Genomic DNA, 21,297 nt, shown 5'->3' with positions numbered 1-21,297 from the left:
ATATAAAGCAAAGGAAATGAAGCGAAAGGAGAGGAAACAAATGGAGATGGAAGACAAGCAGAGAGGAAAGGAAATAAGAGCAGAGGAGACGAGAGCGGAGAGAAGGAGAGGGAAGAGGTCACAAAAGGGAAGGGAGCGGAAAGGAAATGAGAGGGGATGACAGGCAAGATGAGAGGTGAGAAAACGACAAAGGAGGAAACGAGGAAAGGGAATAAAATCAGAGGAAACCAGAGACTAAGAAAGGAATTAATGTGATAAATGAGGTGAGACAGAAGAAGGAGGAGAAGCGAGGGCGTAGATTTGGCATGGACGCAAGGGACATGTCCCCACCAATATCCATATGAGTGCCTCATTAGTAATGTTTGTATAATCTGCTTAAAATGTTGCATAATTTTGCTGAGAGATCTTTTACTTTGTGGTAATCTTAGATGAGTAGTTTTATAGACAAAACCCACCAGGTCATCCAGCGTTCCCTTAGTGCTAATGTATATAAGAGAACCAAATCTACGCCCTTGAGGAGAAGGATAGTTCTCCAGCAGATGGACTGGTATCAGCAGTGTGTACTGGCCACGAATAGCTCCGAGCCTCTTTGTGTACACTCTGAAGAGGAAGAAAAGGCGAAAGCAAAGCTCTGATTCAATGAGGGAGGAAGTGGAAGGATGGAGGCTCAGTACACATGCGCTGACACTCAGCGGAATGAAAGGAAGAGAGGAAGAAATTGCATGCTGTACATAAATCCAGATGTGCGCTCACTTTCCTCTCCACAGGCTGCAGCTGCTTCCATCTAGTGTCCGGCTCTGCTCCAATCAGCACAACAAACGTACGCATCAGCCAGCGGCTATGTCTTCGATGCTGATGCTGATTGCAGCTGTCTGCTGCTCCAACTACGACCCTGGGGCCACTCATTTATCAGCTGGTAATCAGCTGGCCCTTTGCACACTTTACTTGCCTCGGCTGCCACTGCTGCCGCTTCCTGTCCCAGCGCTGTATATAGCATGTGGCACAACAGGACACAATGGGATATCATGTTCTTGCACACTCAGCTGCCCTGCTAAATTGTATCTGGTGGGTTCGGGGTGGCTGTGTTTCCGGAGTCTGAGAGTTATGATGTAGTTTAAAGGTTTCAGAGCCACTAAAAGACAGATTACTGCTAGTTTTTAGAAAGTTTGAACCTGTTTTCTCTGAGATATTAGGCATTGAAGTATGCTTCTTTAACATGCTTGCTTTCTAAATACTGAGATGAGTGTCACCAAATCCAGTCTGATGTCATCTTCATTTTGAAACCTTCAACATAGCGAGTGTTCGCAAGGCTGGAGAACAGCTCAACTTGTTGGGGTTAGTTGACAAAAACATGGAGTTAGAACAAAGTCACAACCAATGTCCATAATGACATGAAAAGAGTTCATATTGTCAAAGCAGTCTTTATAATGTGTAGATTTAGAAGCTGCTGACATCTAATGAACGTCTTCCCTTGATTTGCATATCCACTGATACTGGACCAATATTCAATAATGGATTAGTCCAGTATAAATTACAGTGGTTAATGCCCTTAACAGCAAACATCTGATGCTTCACATCTAATCCAAGGTCCACAGAGCAGAAGACGTTGCTGGGATGACCAGCATGCATTCTAAAAAATAAACACATAGAGTTTCCAGGAATTCAAACTAAACTGAAATTAAGGATTGGGTAGATTAACTAAGGATTATCTAAAGTCAAAAGCAGTGCCTGTAGAGGCCTAGACCACAGGATGTGAGGTCAAAGTCTGTGTCTTCCTGCTCCAGCGTCACCTTCCAGGTAGCATCACCTGCATTTTGGCCACTAGATGGAGCACACTCAAGCTATCTTATCTTTGTTTCCAACATCGATATCCTTCCATGTATGAAACATGGAAAATAAATATCCACACATACCTATCTTTACATCCACCTGCTAGGGAAGGAAAATTAACTGAATTTTAAAAGAGTTTATCAACTGACATTCTGTCAGTTACAGTGAACTGAGCTCTAACGTTTCACTTTTGCATTATTCAGACTAATTGTACAAAAACATCTGCTCATAAAAGCAAGCGTAGGTGCTCACCTGTATTAGGCTGTGACCAGAGACTGTGAAATAATCAGTCTAGACAGTTATTTCAGTCTTTCCAGACTCTGAATTTTGTACTTCAATATTAGCATCTTGGATACAGCCATGCTGTTTTCTTTAGAGCAAGAAGAGACCACATTTGGACGAGGAGGTGGAGTGTTCCACAAAAATCTACAGCTTTTATAATTATAAATGAACTGAACCACTGTCTGTGACTGTCAGTTATTAGCACGTACACTTAAAAAAATGTGTGAGTTGGAGAAAAACGTTGTCGAACAAAATATGAGAAGGTCTAAAGCTTGTTACCCTTATCCGTATTTCAGGATGGAATTGCAAAAATGATAACTCATTTAAAGGCTTTAGCAATGACTCCTGCAGCACTCTGTGAGTGCAAATTTGCAGGTACAAACTGCCTTTTTTCTAAACTGTGTATTTGCTGGGAAAACCTTGACATATCTAGCAGCGATAACTGTAATTGGAGACAGCAAACTGCAGGATTCGAAAGAAAAAATATGATGGTAATCCTGACGAAAAGGATTTCTCCTGATAGGAGCACACCACTGCGATGACAAACTATTGTTTCAGAACCCGACAAACACACTGACAGGAACACATTGGCGGAGAGCTTAGCTCAAACAGCTTCGGTCAATAGCTGTGTAGTAGCTGCAGCTACCACAGGGAATGATTTTGGCCTCCTCTGTGGCTTCCCGCCCTCCGCACTCTGTCCTTTCTATTATGTGTATTTGTCAGCTGCTCTCTGTCTGCAGGTAGGCACGTTTACCACAAAGGAAATGTTAAGGAAACTTCCTCAGAATATTGACACTAAAAATACAGTTGGTTATTCCACCTCAAGGGTAGTTCAAAGTATGTAAGTCAGTCAAGAGCTACTGTCTATACTACTTATATGGACAAAATTATTGGGCCACACCTTTTCAGGTGTATTGCCACAGTTGTATAAACTCCAGCACCTGCCCTATACGTTTTAAAGAGCTCACTGAATTCAAGTGTGGTGCTGCAACAGGACGACACCACAGCATCGAATCGATTCACATCATGAAACTTCTTCCCTCCCAGATATTCCACGATCGACACTTTGATGGGCTGAGCCAGGAATCGAACCACGTTCTGAGTTTCCTGGTTCCAATTTTGTCCTGTTAAAATTGAGAACAAAGTCACTTCAGTGTGGGGTCGGACTCACCAACAGCCAAATTGTCATGAACCAGTTCTTCCCGTAGGAATTACTGGGGACATACTGACACGATGTGTCTGTGTGTGTGTGACTGTGTGTTGCCTCAACCAGCAGTCCCTCCTGGCACAGGCAACCCTCTAATGGGGAGCAAGGGGCTGGGGAGGGGATGGAGAAGGTGGAGAGGGAGCTGGGTTGCCAGAGCACAGGTTAATCCACTAATTGGGAGCAAAGGGAGACGGGTTGCCAGATTGTGATGGCCACCAGGAGGGTCCGTTTAAGGGGGACATCTGTTCCTGCTGGAGAACAGCCGCCCTCACAGCTCCCTAGTTTCCTCTCTGACACTCATCTTCTCCATACACAAACGTGACAACGATGGTCTCCTCCTCCAGAGTCTCGTGTTGCATCCAACTCAGAGAGACTGACGGGACCAAAAGCCAGGATCTGGCTGGAAAAGGATAAAAGCTTCACAAGAGTTTCTTTTCCATGGGAAAGCGGTTGTCTTGCCAGCGACGTCGAGCCAGCAAAAAGCCGGTTTGTGTTTCAAACCAGCAATTATGGACAATATGTTTTATCACATCATGTGCTTCAACATACCATATTGTGGATTGGAAGAAATCCACTTCAGTTTATTCAGAAAACATACTCAGGACTATAATTAAAACACGTTCAGGGAGCACTGACTGTTACTGTAGCAATACAGAGTTATTAAACTCTGCAAGAAAAAGGTTGTAAACCCCAATGGAATTATGTCTGAAATGAAATAATAGAGGTGCTCTCCTGTTGCTCTGTCATCCTGCGGATGCGCTCCAACTTCTTGTACTGTGGCTGGTGACGGCTCTGCAGCCTCGTGTGACGTGCTGCAGGAGGACTACTGTATATAAAAACAATTTTGGCATCCAAGGAAAAGGAGATTTTGGCTTCTGCCAAATCACCTGGACTGTGATTTGTAATACATGTTTGATTTAAACATGTTTAAAATACATTTTTGTTTGTCAAATGGCCAAAAAAAAGCAAAAAGCCAATAGTAGGAAAATGAACTGACTTCTGTTAAGTAAAGTATACTACATGTATATGCAAAACTGCTATACTTTTGTGTATAGCAAAAAGCCCATTGGGTAAGGCGTGTCTTTAGTTTGTCTTATAGTTTCAGCGGCATGGTGGTGTGATGGTTAACACCATCGCCTCGCAGTCTGCATTTGAATCCACGGGCTGGCTCGGGCCTTTCTGTGAGTGTTCTCTGTGCCTGCATGGCTTCTGCTGGTTCTCCAGCTTCCTGCCAGAGTCCAAAGACACACTTTAGGTTAATTTGTATCTGTGTGAGTGAGAATGGTTGTCTGTCTCACTGTGTTAGCCCTGCAATAAAGTTTACTTTTTCAAACTTTCAAAAAAAAGAAAAAGATACTGAGCAATGTTTTTTAAATACATGTTTTGCAGTAATTTTAGATCAAATTGAGATCAAACTGGACTACATGTGGTCCCTTACCCAAACTGTGTTTGTCTGTCTTCGACTAATAAAAAATTTAATCTGAGCCACCAGACAAACATGGGCACCCATTAATATGCCTGGGCCGAAAAAACACTGCATTTCACTAAACAAATATGAATACTTGTCGTGTCTTTATTGAACATGCTGAGCAATCAATCACAGTACAGGCTGAAAACGGTGAGCTAAGCAACTTGTCAAATCTGTTTCAGCAGCAGCAACAACACGAGACATTTTCCTGTGTAAACGCTCCGATGTTCACAGCTGTGAGGAGGAATCTTGGAAAAGTTCTCCTGCAGAGCTGTTTCAGTTCAGTGTTTTGAGGATGTCTTGACTGAACACCTTAGCATCTCAGCTGGCCTCAGGGTCAGGATGTTGACATGATTGTTTTAAACAAATGAATTTTCTTCACCATCCTGTGGATTTTTCCAGTCCGTTTATCCAGCTGTTTTGTTTTTTTTTTGTCTTTAGAGTCTTTCGTGCTTTTACACATGAGCACATGTGTTATATGCGATTTCTGGACAAACTTTCCTGTTAGGTGTGGATTCTTTCTCGTGTCTTTCAAAATTACATGTTGTGCCCTCGGTATGATCTCTGCAGGATACTCACGCTTAAAGAAAGAAGAGGCAGCTTTGAATTTCTTCCACTTGTAGACAGTTTGTCTTATTGTGGATTTGACACAATGCTTTTGCAGCCTCACGCAAGTGTAAGCAAGTGTTTTCTTGCTTAGTCAACCAACTGTAGTAGCTCCCGAGCAGATAAGGAAAGTGTTTTTGACCGAGTTCCTTTGTCACTAAGTTTTGTGCTTTTAAAACCAACAGGCAATAAAAAATAACATAGACCCAGAAAAGGCAGAGGAGAGCTCTCGCTTTTCAAATGCAGGTTCTTAAATATTTAAAATCTAGTTTTACTGTCACGGTCTGGCTGGCAGACCGTGGGGGATGTAGGAGAAAGGACCCAAAACGCAGACTTAATGGAATGAACAGTGGGTTTATTTACAGTGAGGTAATTGTACACCACACATTAAATCTCCAAAAGTGCTCCCTCGACTCCCGTGACGTGTCTTCTCCCAAGTGCTGGTATCCCGTGCTCTCTGCCCCTGTGCCTTCACACACCCCGTGTGTCTTGCAGTCCTGTGTTCCGCTGTCCTCCTGGGGAAAAACACAGACACAGCCGTTATGGCACCAACTCCGGCAGGCATACACTTTAACAACACTAGAAACACTGACATGGAGTCTAACTCAACGATCCTGCGCCGGAGGAAGCTCCATCGCTCTGTTAAGTAGCTCCCCCGACGATCCTGATCAGAAGCAGGTGTGTGGTAAGCTAGGCGTGACCAGCAGCTGGCAGGGCCACACCCATCAGGCCTGCAGGTGGCTGTCCTTCATCCTCCAGCCTCACACACACACACACACCAGCATGGAACACAAGAGCACAGTGCAGCAAACATACATCCAATACACTAATAACAATAAAGGTCCACACTGTTCACGAACCCCGAGTCCCCGGCACCGGGTCTGTGACATTTACAAACGCTTCATGGGGAAGAAAATGCATTCAACACATTGTGAGGCCTCTAGGAGACACACAGTGTGTTTGGGTGATAAATACTGAATGACAACATAATGTGTCTGATTGTGAGGAAAATCCACGGCAGCTTTAAGCCTTTTATCCAAATTCACACAAACACATAAATGTTATCTGGCCTGTGGCTGAACTTTATGAACACAAAACTTTATTGATATCACTCAGCTTGTGTTTGAGATAAACAGGACAAAATGCATCTCCGCTCCCATCCAGAAAAAAATGTCTCTCTCTTTCTCTCTGCACTATGTAATGATTTCAGCTGAGTTGAGTTATTCTGGTTACAAAAAAACCACATGAAAGATAGAATTGGTACGATGACCATGTATGATAAGGATGATTTTTAGTGGGTAATCTTTAACAGACAAAAACTACACACTAACTAATTACTCACTGAATTTATTTGAAAAACTGCATGTTGGCTGCTTGTTTTAACAGTGTCTTTAACAAAACTAGAGTAATGGGTTTGTGAAATTCATGAACAGAGTTTACCTGAACGTCTTCCTTCCATGTTTGATGATTTTTGTCCTGTGTGTCTGACTACATCAGGGTACGCCATCCTGCAGGCCATCATGGAGAAAGCAGGACAAAACAACTGGCAAGTCAGCGCCATCTGCGTGGAAAACTTCAACGATGCCAACTACCGGAGACTGCTGGAGGACCTGGACCGGCGACAGGAGAAGAAGTTTGTCATCGACGTGGAAGCTGAGAGACTGCAGAACATGATGGAACAGGTGATGTAAGCTTTTGGCATCAGCATTTGGTTGTTCTTTGTTTTAGCAGACCACAATTTATCGGTCATCTTTGTCCTTTTTACCTGTGGAGAATCAGCAAATGTTGAAGTTGAATCAATGAAACCTCATGCATGGTTTGTGCACAGCTATTTCCAGCAGTGTACGAACATCAAGCAATGTTTTACTTCTTTTTGGTATCAGATCCTTTACAAATTAATTGAAATGTCTCTCAAGATAAAGGGTTTTAGCAGGACTGTGTTAGTGTAGCTCAATAATAGCATCTTTATTAACGTGTGCACAGCTTGGGGTCTGATGGTATTCACAGATGCAGCTGTCCTCTGGAATAACTCTGCGCTCCACCTGAGTCTCAGTCCTCAGGACCTCAGCCACAGTTCAACCTCTGTTTACTCTGTATTATTTTTATTCATACATTACTTGCTCCTTCATCACAGCTTCTCATTTTTGAGCTACTAATTTGTGCTGCTCGTTGGTGGATTTTCCAGTTATTACTGAAATTAACTGGCTGCGTATTTGTATTTAAATCATGCTCACGTGCCCGCTTAACAAATCTAACCCTTAATCTGCAGATTAAATGAAACATATGGGGGGTTTTCTAAACAGGGAAATTTACAATTGCTTCAATATGTCATCTTCTAAACATGGATTGCACTGAAGTTATGTGTTTTTGTAGTCATTTCCTCTAATAGTACTTTAAGAAATAATAAAAATAGTTGACCTATTATGCTTTTCCTCATTTTCCATTATATACATCCTGTTACAACCGGGTATGTTCATCCTAAACACAGCAACAACTGCAAATAATAAGGCCATTTTATGTTCTAGTAATCACTGTAAAACAAAAGCTCGGGCTTCTGACTGCTATAAACATTGTTCCACACTGTTGGTCATCTCAGGGATATACATCTATCTAAGCACAGAAGCTCCACCCACATGATGTCCAAATTTTCTATATGCAAGGTGCAGCCAATCAGAAGAAAGGTGATTGCCTCTAACAGGGGGAGGAGCTAAAACGGCTTATGTCAGATAAATGCAGATTATTTTTGAACCTTCAATTATGCAGAACTGCTCCAGAGGCCAAAAATTAAGTTGTGGAGCTGGATGTTTTCCCAAGATGTCCTTTTTAAGTGATAATACCTTGGTCTGATTGTGGTTTTTACAGGATCCTGTTATGAATCATTGCAAATATCGGCACATTCAACGTCCTGACAAAATAAAGTCCAATGAGGCAAGAAATGCAAACAGTCAGACTCACAGACAGATTGTCAACAAACCCCCAGGTTAGCCAGACTTATTTGGAAGAGAAATGAAGGCAAATGGTAAAATTCTAACCCAGGCTTTTAAAACATCAATCACAGTTTCCCATGGATGTAAAGCAAGAACTGGGTCCTAGCCTCCAAAACACATTCATGAATTATATGAAAGTTTTCCCTCGGGGCATATAAGGGGAAAAAAATGTTTTCTCTCTTTCTCATCTGATTCTGTGTTTTGCAGCCTGCTGCAAATTCCCATTAGCGTCTCTGCCTGAGCTCACCAGCCCGTCTCACAGACTTCACACTGATGAAAGATGGCACTTGGCTGTTGCCTTGCTAGGCCTTGTTTAAGTTTTAGCAATATTACATTGGCGCGGTTTAAAAATGAACAATGCAGTTAGTTATACTTGATCTTGTTTGCAGCTTTGATGAGTCCCGACATGTTTTAGAGATATCTCTCTCTCTCTCTCATATGCCGCTGCACGGAGTTTGTGTTGCACTACCTAAGGCTGAACACATCTGATACAATCAAAACAAGCATTCATATCTGTTTTTTGCAGGTACTTTGCAGGTTCCTTTAAATTTTGGTGGTCTTAGGCTCTTTGGTTTGCAGACAGGCATAGAAACTATATTGGTTTAAGTGTATGTTTCACTTAGAGCATTTTTTCCAATGTACTGCCAGACCACTGAAAAAAAACTGTATTTTTACCTATACCATTAATCCATCTACAACTTCTGTTCATCTGGACATTTCGTCACTCATCCAGTTGACTTCTTCAGTCTCAGCTGACTGCAGGTTTCCCCAATCTTATAAACAGTACATTTGCATAATGACTGAAATCAGCCCACTGAAGGAACAATGGGGTGTCAGGTCAGTTCCTTGATCATTAATATGCAAATTCTCATGACCACTGATCAACAACCACTGATCAAAGCCCACTGATCAATGGCCATGAGTACCATTCACAGAGTTGGGGAATGGCTGCAATCACAGGATTGTAAGATGGTGAAAGATGTACCCTCAGGCCCCCTCCTCGATTCAGAGATGGTCTTTCCCTTTTCACATAAATGGATTTCTTGACTCCCCACGCAAACCAGCGTTCCTCCCAATGAAAACGCTACGTCCAAAAGATAAGAAACAAACTTTTGAATTTACTTACCTGGATGATTGAGCATGCATCAACATACCTTTTGATGCATTTTCTATGCAGCTTAAAATCCAAAGCTTTTTGTAGTCACACAATGAAGTCGGTCAAAACTGGAGGTCAGAAACAAAGAAAACAAGCAAGCCTTCAGTATTTGCTCGTTTTGTTTTTGAGTGCGGATGTGCTAATTAGAAAGTTTTGAATGTAAGAACAGTCTGTCCTGATCTCCAGTGGTGTTAGTTGGCAAAAGCACACTCAGAATATGATGTGCACCTTCCTCTTCCTCCTCCTCCTTCTGCTCATCTTCATACCTTCATCCCTCCATCTTTCCCAGGGGCAACTGGTGTCTGTGTAATTGTTCAATTATTCAGGAGCTCTCCACTCCTGACATCTGTCATAGTTCTAACAATTTACTCTGCAGATGCACGAGTGTTTGTGTGCCTCTTTGCCCCCACAGAGAGGCAGACATCCCGCTCCATCTTTGCTTGATGTCAGCGCACAGGTCGTCTCCCAGAGCAGACGTGATATGTTCTGTCAGATTGAGAGCTTTTGGAATGATGCACTGTTTTTGTGTAGAAGTGGTCAGAATTACTGACAGAGACATTAACATCTATTTTAGCCTGTGTTCATTCCAGCTGTCCTCCCATTTATAGCTTACTAAAATATCCAGATCCAGAATGAGGACTTGAATACATAATTAGACCTCATTAGCTGCTTATCGCCAGCACGGTCAGTTCTCGGTGTATCACAGCTTTCAGATGTTACTTTGACTATCAGAACATGAAATCTAGGAACACAAACCTGCTTCATTTGCAGACGGGGGTGTTGCTGATTTGCAAGATGAGCTGTACAGCTTGTGCAATAGCTGGAAAATAAACAGAGGAATACAGCTACAGTTAGCTTAAAGTGTTTTAAAAAGTAATAACGAAAAATAAAACAAGCAGAATTTTGTCCATTGTTCTTTTGGAGTTTTCTTCTTTCAGTAAAAAATGCATTGGTTGCATTGAGTGACTTCCTCCTAACAGGCATTGGCCAATCTGAATTGGGCTGTTGTGATTGGTCAGAATTTATAAACGCTGTGTTTTGATTTTTTAGAAAGTAAAACACATTTAGTCGTCTTTTGTTTTTATAGGTAAAAATAAAGCCTAAATATATTGTGCGGATTTGTCCACCTCAAGGTAGCCATACATTAAGCTTATCCTGCTTTCGTCTCAGTTTCCCTCTAAATGGGACCACAGTTTCCAAAATGAACATCCTGCTGTATTAAAGGAGATGTGAAACAATGTGAAGCAACAATAACATCAAGAAAATATTTCCTGAGAGCACCAATTAAGCGAGAAACGATTGTGCAGTCAGGTTTCCTTTTTCAACCAGCTGGAGTTGCCCCCTGCTGGCCATTTGAAAAAATGCTGGTCTGTCGTTTGAGTAAACAGTCAGGCACTTTAACACTATAACATAGCCAACAGGGTGCACCTTTGTCCTGAATTTTGTTACTTTTAGCATTAAACCATGTTGATATACAGTTTTGTTTTATTGCATATCTATCTATATAACATTTATATATGGATTTATAGTCACTCTTCATGTATATATATTAACTAGTTTTTATTCCATAATTTATCCCAACACCTCCTAGGACCTTGCGTCTACATATGTGGACATCACATTTTGGGTTGTCTAGACCAAAATACCAAATTTAGCTCCACAAGGGCCTGATATCCACTTACGAGGGTAAAAAAAAAAAAAAATCTGGTGATTCTTTGTTTTTACATTCATCAGGTCCCAAACAGCCCAAATATCAAAGAGAAATTAAAAATGCATGCCATGGAAGAGTTTGGGTCTTAGGAGGTTAATTAATTACAAAACATAAATATGTTATACATGTTGTTTGTGTCTGTTGTCTGTTCTGTTATGTACATGGAGAGTGTCAATACAGCTAATTCTGCTAAGAAGGCAGTCAGTGAACTTTTTTAAGCATTAAATAAGCATTAAAAGTTCAATTTGAGTCAATTACATGAATTTTTTCCCCTCGTGTGGAGTGTTAGGGAAAATGAGAAAAATATAACTAAATTAAAATTTGTAAAGACAGTCCTGCACTGACTTCTTGGATCCTCAGTCAACAATAAATGTCCAGCAGAACATTTCATATACAGATGTGGGCAAAAAGGAAATAACTTCAATATTCAGCGTTTCTTCAGTGTGTGGCAGCAGCAGCCTTTATTCGATAAATGATGAAAATTATACGAAAGTCTACTCTGTGAGACATGAGCCAAACATCGGTCGCTCTCGTGGTGTCATTAGTGACGGCCTCAGTGCCAGAAGAGGCTTTAAAAGCCATCAGTGATGCAGAGTGTGAGGGAACAGCAAACACTCGTCTTCCTTCATATCATTACTGTCCAGTTTGCTTCCAATTCTCCAGCAGCGAGTCCCTCTAACAACAACAGTCAGAGTTTATTCTGTAACTCTTGTAGCATCTGCATAAACATGTACTATATGATAACAGCAATTTATAACACTGTGTAAAAGAGCAGATGTGATTGAGTTTAGATGTATGTGATTGTTAAATTAGCCAACCTGCATTAGGTTTGTGCTTGTAAATGGGGGTGCACTGATGCAGTACCTTTGCTTTGCTGTCTGCTGATAGAAGTATAGATCTGACATCAGGAGTTAATTAACATTACTGTAAGACTTAGTATTTAAGTCTAAGATTTAAATAACTTGTCCATCCGTCCATCCATGTTCAGGGTTGTGGGGGTGATGTAACCCTGCCTTTCTTCAAAATATAAGAAATGAAAATATATTCTATATAAAATATAGAATACTCTCACCTATAGTCACATGTCATGGCACAAATGTGCTTCCTCTGAAGAGCGCCTGGGCTCAACTTTAGTGGCATATTGAAAGGAGCCGCAGCAACTGACAAGATGCCAGATATTGAACAAAATCTAGGTTACACGTTTTAGGCATGTCTGTGTCCTCTCAGCGGACCTACAGGGGGTGTTTGGGGAGAGGGGGATATGGCCATCTCAGGCTAGGCTCCTCCCCCTTCCCAACTACAGCCACATAAGAAGTAGAAGATGAAGGGATAAAAATAAGAAACCTCTTGCTCCAGCTTACCAGACCACAGTTTGTGGCTAAAAACTAGCTGCAAAGATATAAATAATTTCACACCTGCTCTCAGTCTGGCAGGTGTGAAATACCTCATACCTACTACCCCATTACTCATCCTATGCTGTCGGCTTTCTCCATGGTATGTTAGCTCCACCATTAGCAACCAGTATACTAAATTACATAGATCAGCCCCAAAGTCTTTGGAGCTTGCACAGAAGGCGAGTGGACTTCTTTAAGTTTGTTGAAGAGGTTTCACTTCTCGTCAAAGTCACCTTCTTTTCAAGCTCCTAGGACGACTGTGTCCTGGATGACTGTGAACCTACACAGACGTGAGCCCCATAAATCATCCTGCCGTCACATGAGCCAGCTTTATGAATCACCGATGACTGATATCTGACCTGGACATCAGTTTAATGCATCCCTACTTGTGAAACTGTTTAACTGTTTTCCTTTGAGGTAAATTTACTCTCTTTATTTCTCTTTTAAAGACTTGTGTTTCCACTTAGAGACTCAAGAAGTGAAGGAGGATGAAGAAAACCGTCTTTATTGCTAATCCTTGGTGAATTTTTTTGATTGAAACTTCTTTCTTCTGAGAAAATAATTTGTGGGAAAGCCATTTATAAATATATGGACAGGTCTTTGTTGTGATGTAATCATGGCTTTTTTAAGAGTAATCTTGAATATTGGAGCTGAGAGCGTTCAAACTGATGCTCGGGTCTTGACAGCAGTTAAGCTGCCGGGGACCTGATACTGATCCCGGTTTTTCTCCGGGATTCAAAGCACTTTTTTCTCCTTGATTCACGCCCTTATTACCTGGATGTCCAGTGGGATTTCCCAGCAGATGTCAGCTTTCAAAATGAGTTTTTATCACCACGATGCAGCTGTGTGGTTGTTTGCATGTTGAGTGAGAGCGTTGAGAAGATCTGTCACGTCCCTCGAAGTGTGGAGTGTTTACATACTGACGTGACCGCCCGTTCATTCGTTTAGACGTTCAATCGTCTGAGTGTCAAACCCGATGGACCCACGGTGTCAACGCCCATGCACTCACCTGTCACATGCTCATTTAATGTAATTAAGCTTTGTTATGCTGTAATCCAGTCAGATTAACGATGAGCTCTGCTCTGCCTTCTTGCAGATTGTCAGCGTCGGGAAACACATCAAAGGCTACCATTACATCATGGCCAATCTGGTGAGGGACGGACACTTCCTGTCAGGGTCCTTGTTTGTTTGCGTCTCTCTTTGTCCTTCGTATTTGTTTCACTCCATCTGTGGCTTGCTTTCTCATGCTGCTGACTGCCAGCTCGTTGTAATTTAAGTCCGTGTGGTGCTGATCTCAAGACTGTGTGTGGTTAAATTTGAAGACCTTGCTCAAGGAGCAGATGTTAAAACTGATAACAGTAGGATTTTTTGCTTCTGTAGTGCTAGACCGCTCCCGCTGTTAAAATATATTTACAAATGTGAGACTAATTGTGGCAATAACAGGGTTTTCCCTGCTAACCCTCCCATACAGATTTGGCAAAAACCTCCAAAAGAAAATCATTAAAATAATCTGTGATCTTTTTTACTCATTTTTTACTAAAAGATATCTTTTTTTGTTTTGCAAATGGCCAAACCCCACGAAACATAAGTGGCTTCAATAAAAGTCACACAAAGCAAATAACACAAAACCTCCCCTTTGGGCATCAATCTGTGAAACTAGACTGTTTTTAATATGGAGCATTATGGCATATTCAGTTGGGCTTCATGACTTTAATCCAGTATGTATGAACGACTAAGGTTTCCCAGTCTTGTAGACTGAAAGTCTGCAGATGAGAAAAGATGCATGAGGGCCGATTACATTTATAAGAAACTACTTTAAAAAATCACATGTGGGATGTGACTATCGCCTGGGAGAATCTTTCAACAAGAAAATATCACTTTTAGCTTTGGAAAACTGTTCAAACATCAACTTTATTAGTTACACTTTTCCTCATTTGTTACACGATGTGAACCAGAAGAACCTGAAGATATTTTGTATGATGGCAGTATACTACAGGATCAAAGACTTTATCCACTCCCTGCTTTAAGAGACATTTATAATGACTGTGATCACAGTCTTGTGAGATTCAGCACAGCTCACCACGTCTTCCTCACTCACTGCCTCCAGTGCTGCTGCTGTGATATGTGGCACTCTCTTATAGACGCTGAAGAGTGCAGTAAATAAATTCAATCTGATGTTTACGAGTGGCAGTCAGTTGGTAGTTACTGGCTTTGATATTCCACTTGTTAAGTGCAATACCTCTGCCCTCATCGTCCTTCCTGCCACATGCTTGTTTCTGTCTGCCACTGATGGATCTGTGACTGGACGTGACCGCTCTTTCCCCTTCTTGTCCCTCAAGGGTTTTAAAGACATCAACCTGGAACGCTTCATGCATGGCGGCGCAAACGTGACGGGCTTCCAGCTGGTCGACTTCAGCAACCCAATGGTCATCAAACTGATGCAGCGCTGGAATAAACTGGATCAGAGGGAGTACCCGGGCTCGGACGCCCCGCCCAAGGTGAGTCATGTCAGAATCAGAGCAGAAGTACAACACAAGCCTTTGTCTTAAGCCCCACAGCACAACTAGTTTTACCTGCAGACCTCTAGTGATTTGATCCAAATCCTGTACAATCTGCTGTCCCCATAATTTGTGAAGTGAAAATTTCACTGCAAAGTACAGAAGATGTAGAGATCCTTTGATATTAAAGCAAAGCGTTTAGCAACATCAGCACTGCTTGTGTAGCATATTATGAGATGGACAGCGGGCTGTACATAGCATACTGCTCTTTTTTTTAATATGGTCAGCTTGTTATTATTATAATTAAGTGTTTAGTTGCAAACATCAATGCCAATAAATTCAAGTAAACAGTCTCAGCTTATCCAGTGGATTAGTGAAATTTGATAAATCCACTAATTTCCAGGTCAAAAGATAAATAAGAAAATGCTCCAAAAAAAGACTGCTTGTGTATTTAAGGGTTATTTGAAACCATTCACTTCATTCTTCTATAATAAAGTTAGATGTTAAGTGCTGGTGTCCCTTTCATAATATTTTAATACTATGCCATATCAATTTTTACCCCTGGACTCCTCCAGTCATATCCTTGGGAAAGATATAAACCCGGACTTGCTCCCGAGTGCGTGCATGAATGTTAGAAAGTGCTTAAGCAGCGATAAGGAAGCACTGTACGTGTGAATGTGTGTGGTAGAAAGCACCCTGAGTGCTCGGTTAAGTGGAAAGGTGTTACATAACACCCATTCACAAATGTTACTACAAATGACTTAGTGCGTACTTAATTTTGTCCTCGTCTTCTCTACTTTGTCTTGTTATTGTTATTATCATTATCTGTAACTGTATGGGTCCCGCTGCTTGTGCTGATAGCGTTAGTTCTCCTTTTTACTTCAGTTTTTTTGTGTGTGTGTCTGATTTCTGAACTGAGATCTCAACCAATGTAGCGTTTTGTCCACTCCCCCAGAGAATGCCTTTAAGGACATACCTTTTAAATGATGACAAAATGATGCGCTTCTTCTTTTTCAGTTCTTGTCACTGGCATTTCATAATTTGTGGTGCAAATAAGGGGCTGTTTAATTCCATCTGTGGTTAAATCTTAGAATGAGCTTCTAAAAGTTTACAAATATGATGGAAAAGCTTTGTGCACATTTCTGCCTTTGTGAGAACTGTGGTGATAAATCTGAGAGAGAGTTTTATGCATTTGGGCCCTGGAGGGTGGGAAATGTATCTAAAAACAGATGTCCTGTATATGAACAATAGTGTGCGTGCTATTTGTAGGTAATGGACTGAAACATGCAAAACCATTTTCCTTAAAGAATCCTGCTGGGGTAGTTGAAAGCCGAAAAACAAAATAAAGAGAATGTATTTAAGGATGCTGCCATGTAAGATGAAAAATATGAATGTGTGTTATCATGTTTGGCATCAAAAAAACCCACAAAAAATATCGATAACGCTCCTCCTGCCTCTTCCACTGCTGCCGAGCAGCGACGTGACAGACTGACCCACTTTAAATCCTTTTCAGTCACACAGATTGCGAATAGCACTGGGGCAAGAAGGCATCACGCCATGACGGTTAGCGAACCTCCCCCCTCGAGCAGATCCGAGTGTCCAACAAAGATTTCTATTTTAAAAACCAGATGCAGTGGAGTGGAAGTGGTGTGAGTCAAGACGCTAGTGTGCGTGTAGCGTGTGCGTATCTGATGGATTGGGGTGGTTCAAATTAAAAGTTTACACCACAGGGTGATCTCACATGACAAAATGTGTGTGTGTTTGTGATATCTGTGTGAGTGTGTGTGTGTCTTTGTGTTTTCCCCCACTCAGTTTCTTGATAAATTGCTCTCTCTCCTGGAAATCCACTCAGCCTAAATTACTCTGCTCCCCACTAAGTTGTCCACAGCCTGAGTCATAGCTAGCCCTTCTTTCTGCTAATATATTAACAGGACAGTGAGTTAGGCCTCCTCCTGGCATGTTTACTCACTTTGCAAAGACAGATGTAAGACTTGGCGTTTAAAAGTTCCAGGAGTCGTCAGGTAGTAAATGGGATATTCTTATTCAGTGTATTACAGTGAGCTTGGCATGACAAGGACAACACTGGAGATGTTATACCTCATTTACGCCTGGCATTAATACACAGTCTTATTTTAACCTGCAGCGGCAAACACAAACAGCCTTTCAGTGCATTAACTTACTCCGTATCTCTCAGTGAAGCTGCTGTTTTGGTTTATTAGGAGGAATCTGAATATAAATCTGATGGTATGCTTTTTTATAAATGCATTAAATCATAGTCACTAGTTCAATTTCAGTTCAGTTCATTTATATTCTTTATATTGTAAGGTAAAGACCCTACAATAAAACACAGGAAATCCCCTATGAGCAACCACTCGGTGACAGTGGCAAGGAAAAACTCCCTTTTAACAGGAAGAAACCTCCGGCAGAACCAGACTGGGGGAGGAGCAGCAATCTACTGTAACCGGTTGGGGGAGGAGGCAGGACAAAAGACATGATGTGGAAGACAGCCAGAGATTAATAAAAGCTAATGATTAAATGTAAACTGTTGTATAAACACATGCAGAGTGAAAATTGAAAAAAGTTTTTTGCTAGTTTTTAATCTTCTTTAAAGCACATCTCGCGCCAAATTTCACTTTAATTTATCCAGAAAGGACATTATATGAGTTTTCTTACCTAATTTAAATAAACAAGTTTATTTATTCCAGTTGCCCTTCCTGACTCATCCAGGGATCTTTTACATGTTAATATGGCTCAACAGTTCCTCAGTAAATCAAAACAGATTCGCTCCATAAAATCATGTTGGCTTATCATCCGCATTATCAGTTAGTTAGCACACAGTACCTCAAATCCGAAGCCAGAGGCAGATGTTTTGGGTGTAACTGTTACTTTGATGATTGAAATAACTAATTATTAATTAACGCTATTCAGTGAAGCAGTTTATTTGGATGCATAAAGCTGTTTCCTTGGCTAATTTTTGGTGTCACTTCAGTTATATTTATGAGGTGACCCTGATTAGCATTATTCTGGTATAATTGCATTTTTCCGAGGAATTTGTTGCTTCTTTTTCATAAAATGATAATGCCAGAAACAGATATCATTGCTAGATGATAGTATTTGTTTCTTCTGTTTTTAACCCATGTGATTTTCTCAGGTCTTCCTGCATTGTGATTGGATATCAAAATGATAACTCCAGAGCTTGAAATTGCAGATTTATAGGCAAAAAGATCCAGATAGGATTTTATACAGCCCAGTGAAAAACTAAGTACAGGCTTACTGCTTCCATAGCAATTAAAAGTGTAAGTAGCAAATGCTCTTAATGAAAGTCTCTTGATGAACTGATCATCAGCAAATATGACCGGATCTATAAAAGCAGACATTTTGCCACTTTGCTGGTATGAAGCATTCAGATGCCAAAATCTTCCCAAGAGTGGTGATTCCATCAAATTCAGCCCAAGGTCAGACTGTGCAATGCTCAATAAAAGAAAGGAGGGGAAAAAGAGCTACATCTCAGACTCTGCAGACCTCAGTTAGCATATCAAATGTTCAAGTTCATGAAAGCACAATTAGAGCCAAGACTGAACAAGTGTGGCTAGTTTGGAAGGGATATCAGGAGAAAGTTTCTTTTCTCTAAAAAGACAACGGCAGCAAAGGTTTTCAAAGTTGCATCTGACAAACCACGAGAAGTCCAGAACAATGGACACGTGAGACCAAAATGGAGATATTTAATCACAGTACACAGGACAACACCTCATACCATCACATGTTGGTAGAGGGCTGATGTCTTGATTTTGTTTTGCAGTCACAGGACTGGGGCACCTTGCACTGCAACATGAACTCCTCTAGTATTCTAGATTCAAATGTAAGACCATCTATCAGAAATAGAGTCATCAAGAAAATAATGACTTTAAGTTATTGCAGTTAAAAGTCGTTCTACAACCTGCTGAGTCATGGGATGTGTTTAGTTTTTATGGGACTGCAGTCTGCAGAGGGTCCTGTAAAAACTTCAAGCGAAAACCTGCAATTTTTTTTTGTTATTGCCAGTAGGGGGCGACTTCTCCAGTGACAGAAAGAAGTGCGATTACATAGAAATCTATGAGAAAGTGACATTACTGTTAGCATAATAACGACATTAAACCATTTCCTCATGATTTTATGTTCCCAAACACCAGTTTCAGGTCTTGTTGAATAAAACAATATGTTCATTTTGTAAATAATCAGAGTTGGAAAGATTTACTATGCAGGGTATAATTTCAGCTGGAGACAAAAAGCTTCTGTTTCACATGTTTCTGCTGTTTACGTATGTTTTCTCGGTCAGAGCTACCCCTGGTTTCAGTGGCTTCTTAATTAATACAGCAGGATCTTAATTTTGTAAATTATGGCCCTGTGTAGATTAAAATACACAGTAATAAAAGGTGTAAGTCATTGAGTTTACACGTGCAGTGCTTTTGGTTTCTTGGTGAGTTACACCCTTTGTTTGTGATGCACAGTTTTCCAAAAACTAAAAAGGCAATCATTGAAATACTCGAGTCAGGACTCGAATAACCTGACATCTCGTCTTTTATGCCCGAGACAGATTATCTTTAAATCTTCAGTAAGGCCAGAGGATTTTCTTTCTCTAAACCAAGAAAGAGTGTCTAACCTCAGATTGCAAACATTATGTAGACTTTTCTTCATCTGGCCTGGTTAAAGACCTCTGACTTACCAACATTTCTTAAGGTATTCAATTTGTTCTGGTGTCTGTCTGGTTGTGAGCACACAGCTGCAAAAAAAATAAATAACGAAGTTCCTGGCAGCATTCGCAGTGAGGATGAAGATGAGAAGAAGCCGATAGCTGCGGTGACTGTTAGTGAGTTTATCCCACTCCGTGATTGTTTGTGTGTGTTACTTGGGGCAGCTTGTCAAAGAGTAACAGGGGGATGGAGTGCAGCAGACTCTCTGCAGAGAGCCATAATGTCACCGTGAGCAGTGGGCTAATGAATAGGATTCACCCCCGGCCGGAGGCAAAGTTAATGAACTCCTGCTACTCGGGATAATTAATGCCAGACTGCTTCCCGGCTGGACAAAACGCTCTCCTTTTCCCCTTTCTATCCCCCCTCACTCACCCACCCACCCACTCTGCGTCTTCCTGCCTATTCCTCATTCACTCAATTACTTTTCTGCCCTGCCAGAGGTGAGTTTTAGGGAAATGTATTGCTCATGAGAGAGAGAGGCGAGTGCTTTTCTTTTTCTTTTTTTTGTAGACCCAAATAATCAGAAGCAAAGGCAGAGGCAGAGTCTTCAGGTCAAAGACAGATTAGGGGAAATTGGGAGGTTTATACTGTGGGGAATGTGCTCTCCTCCTTTTCTATATCTAGAAAATAATGAGCAGAGTAAAACTGCTGCCTCGCTCTAACAGCCAGGCTGTTACCACGTGCTGCTTGGCCCTGCAGAAAGTCAGCACGCTCTCGGAGGCGACCTTACGCAGATTGTTTTTAAAAACATCTGACCAGCAAATATTGCAGAACATTTTGCCTGTCTAGCTAAATCAGTATTTAATTGGCCTCATACCTTTTCCTGGTGTGCGTCCCCCAGCACTACCCAAAACGGGCAGAGCAGCGGGGTCGCCTCGGGCTACAAAGACTGTAATTTACAAACCACGGCATCTGTCCCTGCTGGGTTTTATTTCCTTTCAATACAGTCTGCTTCATCCTGAAGAGCTTTTATTCGATGTTAAGTTGTTCTTTTATAGACACATTTTCCATCATTGACCACATACAGCAGGGGTGGGGAACTCCAGGCCTCAAGGGCCCGTGCCCTGCAAGTTTGAGGCATCACCCTGGGTCAACACACCTGACTCAAATGATTTGTTCATTACCAGATGTGTTGAAGACACATCTAAAATCTGCAGGACACCGGCCCTTGAGGCCTGGAGTCATCCTACCCCTGAACGCAGGATAACATCTCTGATCGCCCCTTCTCGTCTCGCAGTACACCTCGGCGCTGACATACGATGGTGTGATGGTGATGGCCGAGGCCTTCAGGAACCTGCGCAGGCAAAAGGTGGACATTTCAAGACGGGGGAACGCCGGCGACTGCCTCGCTAACCCTGCCGCCCCGTGGAACCAGGGCATCGATATGGAGCGCACTCTAAAACAGGTGAGACGCAGCATAAGTGGAGG

General features: G+C 41.6%; 1 protein-coding gene across 3 annotated transcripts in view; it reads left to right on the top strand.

Annotated features, from left to right (window-relative positions):
* LOC147321147 (glutamate receptor 4) overlaps positions 1-21,297 on the top strand; it is a 165,131-nt gene that overhangs the window by 91,648 nt on the left and 52,186 nt on the right. For all 3 annotated transcript variants that reach the window (XR_015131314.1, XM_086309445.1, XM_086309444.1), the window contains exons 4-7: positions 6,891-7,075; positions 13,738-13,791; positions 14,981-15,139; positions 21,107-21,274. Coding sequence is in view for 2 of the 3 variants with exons in the window: in XM_086309445.1 (XP_086165571.1) it covers positions 6,891-7,075; positions 13,738-13,791; positions 14,981-15,139; positions 21,107-21,274 (566 nt within the window). In the remaining variant the exon portion in view is untranslated. The remainder of the gene's footprint in view (positions 1-6,890; positions 7,076-13,737; positions 13,792-14,980; positions 15,140-21,106; positions 21,275-21,297) is intronic.

The sequence above is a fragment of the Aulonocara sp. 'chitande type north' Nkhata Bay genome, linkage group LG10, assembly GCF_057382095.1.
Source record: "Aulonocara sp. 'chitande type north' Nkhata Bay isolate Kocher_YH1m ecotype deep benthic linkage group LG10, A_spYH_male_GT1.1, whole genome shotgun sequence".
In the NCBI taxonomy this organism is placed as follows: Eukaryota; Metazoa; Chordata; class Actinopteri; order Cichliformes; family Cichlidae; genus Aulonocara; species Aulonocara sp. 'chitande type north' Nkhata Bay.
The sequence above is the reverse complement of the archived record's forward strand: the minus strand, read 5'-3'. Positions and strand labels throughout refer to the sequence as shown.